This window comes from Saccoglossus kowalevskii, chromosome 2 (genome assembly GCF_978046115.1).
Source record: "Saccoglossus kowalevskii chromosome 2, keSacKowa6.1, whole genome shotgun sequence".
NCBI classification, from domain to species: domain Eukaryota; kingdom Metazoa; phylum Hemichordata; class Enteropneusta; family Harrimaniidae; genus Saccoglossus; species Saccoglossus kowalevskii.
The window spans coordinates 23763467-23771296 of record NC_140642.1 but is presented as its reverse complement, the minus strand read 5'-3'; the positions used below and the strand labels follow the sequence as shown (position 1 = coordinate 23771296).

The 7830-nt window shown below is 38.4% G+C and overlaps 1 protein-coding gene across 1 annotated transcript; it reads right to left on the bottom strand.

The window, feature by feature from the left end:
• Positions 1-3022: 3022 nt before the first annotated feature.
• On the bottom strand, positions 3023-6231 carry LOC102806310 (uncharacterized). Its single transcript, XM_006824793.2, has 4 exons — positions 6118-6231; positions 5050-5367; positions 4033-4140; positions 3023-3502 (listed from the first exon to the last, which is right to left on the bottom strand). Exons 2-4 carry the CDS (start codon positions 5272-5274, stop codon positions 3023-3025), a joined length of 813 nt encoding a protein of 270 aa, XP_006824856.1. The 5' UTR covers positions 5275-5367; positions 6118-6231.
• Between the last annotated feature and the right edge of the window lie 1599 nt (positions 6232-7830).

Here is a 7830-nt window from a genome sequence, read left to right as displayed (position 1 = left end):
TTCCCGAACAGGAAGCTGATGTCAGTTTGAAAAGTGATTTCATCAGCACGTCGTCCTTGGTCGACGTGTCTACTGGTCGTCAAATCAAATATGTAAATTCGAAATTAATATTCAGCGCGTCGTTTTGTTCGGGGCGGGGCCGAAAAAAATACACAACTAACACTGTATTCGGCTGTTTGTTATGTCCCTAAAAAATAAACCTCTTACAAGGTCACGGCGACATATTGGCCAGGCCAGACGAATCAGACCTGATTGTCTATTCGAATTACTACGTAGTGTTTCTTAGTCGGGTGTAATTTGATCCGGGGACATCGCCACGAGGCAATATTATTGTTGTCACTAAAACACGGCAGCAATAGTCGGATCGGTGGCTGCCAATATACAGATTGAACTGTCTGACCTTTCCAGTTAAGGTCACCAGACACACTGATTTGTGCAAAGACTTTAAATGAAATATACCGTGAAAAAATAATTAGCTGTGACATTTCCCATAGTAGGGGGAACTCAACAGGTGTTATACTGGCGACTAAAATTGGCGCGTCAATGATATGCTGAAAAAGTAACATTGAAAGTGAGTATTATGGAAACCCCAGTGCAATAAATCAATCAAAAAAGGTCATAGGTTGCAGTGGTGCTTCATAGTATTATTTTTAGTGTTTTATTTACTGCCCAGGAGGGCGTTGAGAAATGTCCACGGCACAATGACAAGCGACCGAACGTTATGGGTACGCGTACAATACCCGATTAACGTACGCGTGTGTGTGTTGTATTGTTACCATTTGACTAAAGGCTGTTTATTTAAAATATCGCTGTCGAGATGTATCTGGAGTCTGTCAGATGCGGTCTGCTCACAGACTGTCGGCCTTGAAGGGTCACGAACCAACGGAAACAATGCCTAGCTCCATCATCCGACAAAGCATCGAAAGTGTCCCTTTTTTAAAACAGCTAAGGGTCAAACGAAGCGAATGAAATAGGGCAGTGGCTTACACAAATTTAATTTCATTGGTATTACGCATTTCCTGAGTTGGCACGCGACCAGGGTAAAGAGGGTCGTCGTTTACCACACGTTTAGAACACCGCTGTTGTGTCATTGTCAACGCATGACACTTTTTTCCCTTTTGTAAGTTGGTAGCCGGTCTCAGAGGTTGATGACTTGGACAACCAAATTAAAACAAACCCCGCTTGTCAACAACATCTATACAAGACAGGTACATCGGGTAAAACATTAAAGTAACTGTGGTCAATTTGAGGGTCAGTCGAGCCGAAAGCAAAGACGGCTCTTCAGAAGAAGATCGGTACACTTTCTGTGAAGAAGGAGACAATGGTGGGTGGTCGTTAAACCGCTCTTTGTGTCAGTACGTTTGAAAGTCAGCGAAAGTAATGACATCAAACGTAAGACCGGAGCGGCTAATAGTTCACCGAGTCTACTAAGAGTGAAATGAATCTAAAATAAACAAATAGCGGCATTCTAGGGGACGAAATGACAAACAGGAAGTTGAAAGAATACCATATCAACTTACAGATACTACAACGAAGTGATTTGAGATTCCCATATATAACTGTACAGACACTGACAAACACTTATACTACTGGAAAACGTTATTATATTTCAATCAAAAATAAGTTTTATTTTTTATAAACAGCAAAAACCTTTCGTTATTTCCCGCTTCCCCAAAATATTTAAATATATGCATAAACAACAAGTTGATAGTCATAACATAAAAACCACTAGACGCATTTGTTAAAAATTACTATTCTTTTTCTATAACATAAAGCACGCGCACGCTTTTGGGTGGAAACAAAACTGAAAAAAAAGTTGTTGCTTTTCTACAAAAGCACTAAAAATCATGACTGGTTTGATCTTAACTGATTGATTGATTATCGATTAAAAATCAGTAAATCTTTTAAATGATTATCTTCAACTAGAACAGATTATGAAACCATTGAATAAACAGCTAAACAAATCTAAGTAATACAATAATTTACATTTGAAATCATTGTTTACATAAGAAAAGAACAATATATCGTGTCAGCCACGATTTAAACTAGTTTTTTTTAACAAACAAATCAGGAAAATAGAAAACATCATAGAAAAGTCTGGGAAACAATGTTGTAAAAAAAACATTGTTGACTCAGGCAGTATCTCTGAAGGGCAGGTCGGTTAGTGGTGAAGATACACTGGTTATTGCTGATGGTGTCAGCGTTGTCATCAACAAATCAGGAAGCAATTATAATACACAGAAACTAATAATAATTAATTTAATGTGAAGGATTAAAAGACATTCGAAACAGTATTTTCCAGCAACGTATTTTCGACTAGTATTAGATGCGGGTTATATAATGTGACTGCGTTCCTGAAACATTTGTGTTGGAGCAACACATCTCCTGAAATTAACACTGTTTGAACGATAAACGTGCCCCTGATCGTTCTTACAGGTCAAATACGTGCAACTATAACAAAAACAACAACAGACAAAAATGTGCGTATTGATGAAATCAGCTGTGTGAGCTTATCTTTGGTTCAAGGTACTCCTGACATATGTGAATTTCACTTGTTTCATTAAGTATTGACGCTTGGACAATGTAAAATAACTGTACACGAAGAATTTAAATGGACCTTTAACTTGAACTTAAGTTTTAAAAGCAACATGGCCAGAATAATAAAATTGTGATCAGGCGGTGATGTTTGGCTCATTGCCAAGGCACACAAAACACGAATAGCACAGTTGCTATGACCTGACTACACGTAAAATATCTCCGGTAGTTTCAACAAACACAGTATCCTCTATTGTGTCCCATAGATAATATGCTTTCCAAACATTATTGACAAAAATAATGTCAGCCTGAGACATCTATACAGTTTTGAAATCGTTTTTTGGTCGTACATTTGCAGGCGACAGTTTGAAATATTGTGATCAACGACATGTAATATTTTGTGGAAATCTTGAATGGACCCATATGTATATGTGAAATAAACGTTATTCGTTATTAGCAGCACTCCCCGACCCCGCGTGATTCAAATTCAACCCCACAAACAGAGTTCTCCTTGTTCATTTTGTGGAACCATGGATGATAACATGTTCGTAGACATCGTTGGCGGATCGTAGGGTGAGGCAGATGTTGTCGCCAAATAGGGAGGAGTAACAACACCAGCGCCTATATCTGTTGCTGGTAGACCTTCGTAGGGCGGCAGAGCGGTCACTGTCATTAAGAAAGTCGGATCACTGACTGCGACCTCGGCGTCTTCTGCGGCAGTTGGTGCTATCCGGGGCGATGTTAGCATTTCGTCGAACGGTGAAATGGGTGGAGACATCAACACAGGTGAATCGGTGATCATTGTCTGCTCTGCGTTGAATGTTTGAACTTGAAAATCATGTACATACGTCAAACTACACATGGATAGATGTACCTCTAGATGATGCGATAGATGATTCTTCTCTTTCTCCAGTCTAGCGATTTCCCTTCTTAGTTCCCGATTCACGCTGGTCAATCGCTTTGTCTCCTGCAACAATACAAACGTAATATGGATAAAGTATTCTGTCCTGGGGGTAAGGAGATGACAGCTGTCTGTCTTTGATATACGATGTAATCATTAGAGACGTAATTGAACTTATTGAGTCGCCATTCCATCAACTGTTTTGGATGCTATTATATGTCAATCAAATGTCCACTATTGCAATTCCATATAATTAGAGCAGAAACAACAATGAAAAACGGAGCTTGTGGAACATAAAAATGGATGTTTGCATACAATAGAAACGGCGTTTCTTTGTTTTCTGTTGTATAAAAAGTAAAACCAGTCAGCGATGACGAACAAGTCGCCAAACCAAACTTTCTTGCTTTAAACAACTTAAAGGGCCCCTCAGAGGCCAACAAGTAGAACCCGAAAACAAAGAAAAAAATCAGACAGACCGCGCAGTCGAAAAGTCGACGGCACAGACATTTGTGTTCTACTGGTCAGATGATAGAAGAGTCGCGACGCTCTTGGAACGAAGCCACAAACAATTGAAACCAAGGCCACATACAACTTACATCTTCTAGCAATTCGGACTTGGCTCGTTTTTTATAACGACACTTAGCCGCCGCAATGCGGTTTCTTTCCCGGCGGTCGTCTTTTTTCTTCTTTTCGGCTGGAGTCAACTGAAATCGGATACGAATTGGAATAAGATTAACATGCATCTAAGTACTAGTAAATTGGTTACAAATAACGACTTAAAATAACTGTTTACTGACAAAAAAATATCTTTGTGGATTGACTTAATTTGCGTAGCATGAGGTTTTAATGTTTGATGTTAAGTTACAGGAAATGCGTAAACATGAATGATTTCTTTTTTCAAATGCAGCAGCGCCATTATCAACATGGCTTCGACTGTACTCGGACAGCCGTAGTTGTGGCCCTGTCGCCTACTGGTGTGACAGAAAACTGATTTTTAATCTACTCGTCTGACGTGTTCTGGGTCGTATTTTGTTGCAAGTCGCTATATTGGGACCGGCAGTGTACACCAAATGAAAATGACGACCGATCAATGAGAGGGACGTGAATCACAACTAAGTAGCCTGTCCGACCACGCGAATCACGAGCCACCCTCGGTGGTTTGTTTGGTGATTAAACAATTAAACTACTAATACAATTTATCCGACTATTATATCAAAAAGGAAAATGTGTCGAGCTCATGGGTTGTACTAAAGTTTCAACTGTACGCAATACAGCTAAATTTGTTTACCTCGCCTGTGCGGAACTAGACACGCTTCTCAGAGTTCAGTACGTATTTTGTCTTGTATATAGTGTACCCCCTCAACTATTGTCTATTTAATGATACTAATACTCTACTTTAGGGCAAGTGCCCTATAGTATGGAAACACATAATATTATATACTAGTATTAAGGTAAATCAAACAAAATATAAAAACAAAGTGTTTTTTTCTTAAATTAATTCTCATATCTCCTATCACAAGGTCAATACAATTTCATCGTCAATATTAACAAAGCTACGATGACGAATATTATTTTTTGATTCACCCCCTAAAAATTCATTCTTGTATGCGCACCTTGTCGGGAACTACCTCTCTGGGTTCTACTTTCAAATCGTCAAGTCCCCTGGCTCTTCGCTTTGCGTTGATTGCATACTTCAGCCCATCTTTGATCAGCGGCATTATATCAATGGGGCGGTTGTCGGTGGTCGGGGCACATTCCCTGGATAAGTAGGAGTCCTCGGCAAACTCAGCCACATAGTCGAAATCCGTGGATGTCGCTTGGTCCGTGTAACTGTTCATTTTAGGTTTGATCTCAACACTAGCAGCGAAAATATGCGATTACTGTAGTAGCCTCCACTAGACTCAGCAAGTACCCTGGATGAAAGCGGCAGTCTGCAAGTCACAATAAATAACGAATGAGTCACGGGGCAGTTTTCTGAAAGTCACCAACTCTCTTCCAACAAGTAGAGACACATCGGATTTTCTTTGCTATCGTGGTAAATTTACTAATGTCTGACCACGAGGCCAGTTTCTTCAACTTTTTGCAAAATATACTGACGTAAGCAGTTTTAGTTCTTTCAAGGGTGCCGGGGCCGGTGCAATAAACATCCGTTTCATGCAAACAATGAATTGTGTTTTCTCGTTTCAGTTTTACCAATTTCAGCCATGCATGATAATTTAGATTATCTACCAATAGTATATATACATGTATAATGCATACAAATTACGTAAAATTACTCTAAAATTGCATTAAGCTTCGTCACTGCGAAACGGGGATTTCCCCCTTCGACCGACTGGTATGGGGGCTCAGAGTCGTACTGCCAATAACAATATTTTATCTTCGAAAATACAACGTTGACAATTCCAGTGAAAAAATGAACTAGTACACGATAAATTTACTGTAAAATACAAGACGATCAAAATTAGTAAATACACCGTGTTTTGAGAACGTCGTAGTCGAGACTGAGCGCCTTTAGTACACCCGGAGACTGGACCGTGAAATGAGTGTTACGATCGGGCCGTCTGATTCAACGCAGACAATCTTTTTCCGTGACACAGACTCACTGCGACGCATGTTTTTTCAACAACGAAATGTCAGCACATCTCTATATTGCGAAAAAAATGATTTTTGCAATTTCTTACCTGCTTATTTAAAGGGCCCGAGCAGCAGCAATGCCCACACGTGTATGTTTGTTATGAAGACTCTAAACATGTCAGTACACGAAACAAGTTGGCGCATGCGCATTTTGCCACAGAGTCGCTACACCATGTCAATGTTTATGCAAATATCAATACTTTTCAATGAAAAAGAACAATGGATATCACTAAAATTAGGTATGATAGCATAATAAAGCCGGAATACACATCTGTACCACTTGCGATTTGAGATATTAAAGCAATAACACGCACCATGAAGTAATACTATTTGAAATGTAGGTTAGGTTAATACAAATGATAAATCTGGGGACATGTTTTATTTAACCACATATAATTTGCAAGTATAATTACGTGATTCACTGAAAAGTACTTATTCGCACAGTAACGCCCATGTATAATATGTGACCGACACAATCGTGGCGTTCTGGCAACAATGACGTCATTTTCTATTTAAAGCGTTCGTGTTGGAACACGCATTGCAAGAGGGCGCTGTCTTGTCTGCGACATCGGTGAGCGTTTTGTAAATTTGGAAACATGTTCAGAACACGTTTATGATCGTACTGATAAACGATATCATGAACCAGATTTACCAATGGTGAATAAGAAGTCGGTTTCTAGAAAAGTGGTAGCCTTGCAGTTTATCAGTCTGCTATGTATGACACTCAGGAGTAATGTCAATCTGAATAAAATAAGATCCTGGTTGGCTAAATTTGTTTATTTTTAATTTTAATATATTTTTAATATTATTATTATTATTATTATTATTATTATTATTATTATTATTATTATTATTATTATTATTATTATTATTATTATTATTATTATTATTATTATTATACTATTATTATGAATTATTTTAATATTAGCTTTTACAATAAAGTTGCTGCACCGGTTGGTTTTCATGGACAAAATAATTCTTGCAGCAAAATAATTGTAATAATAATGATAATTTATAGTAATTATATAAAAAAGTTTTTAAAAAATTAAGATTAATATTACGCCCTGGCATGCAGCACAAAATTATGTTTACCACATTCAAAATGTGTCCTAAAAACTAATTCAGGATATCATTTCAAGACATTTGTAATATAAACACCCAATCAATACGTAACTCAATAGGTAATAGGGATGGGGGTGAAACCCCATCAAGGTCACGCTGGATGTTTTCGCCCGATGATCATATTTTAGTATTCTACCGCCCTAATTGCACAGTCTACTGATAATGGGTACTGACGGAATGTAGTAGTTCAACATACAATATGTTTGGCGGTATTTTACAAACCGACAAAGTCAGGCAAGTAGGCCGGCTACATTTTTCTTGGTGTCTAGAGTGATGTCCTTACCTAAAATGAATTCTTTTTCAGTTGTCATAAGTCTAGTATGCGCGCGTGTTGTTACGCCGAACGTAATGACGTAATGACATCCACTCATTGGACGGATGGGTTTAACAGTACGGGACTTGTCAGTTTATCGGGGGAGGGGAGTATCCTTGTTTTCGTGATTATTAAGGATGGTTCCAATGGAACTATACCGATCATTTTTTTGCAAGTTGGAAATTGCAATAAACAATGTAACGTTATTTAATTTCGGAGAACCTGTTATTTCTATCTATATACATTGTAATATCAAAATTACACAAGGGTACGATCTGATTCAATGCGGCTGGCGGTAGACGCGGTGTCACCGGCGACACGCTGG

Bases quoted from the DNA above. Each gene is read 5' to 3' on its own strand.
- LOC102806310 (XM_006824793.2), bottom strand. From the start codon at position 5,274: ATGAACAGTTACACGGACCAAGCGACATCCACGGATTTCGACTATGTG. The intron at 4,141-5,049 runs GTGCGCATACAA...ATCCGATTTCAG, and splicing joins GAGAGGTAGTTCCCGACAAG to TTGACTCCAGCCGAAAAGAA. The intron at 3,503-4,032 runs GTAAGTTGTATG...GTATTGTTGCAG, and splicing joins AGTCCGAATTGCTAGAAGAT to GAGACAAAGCGATTGACCAG.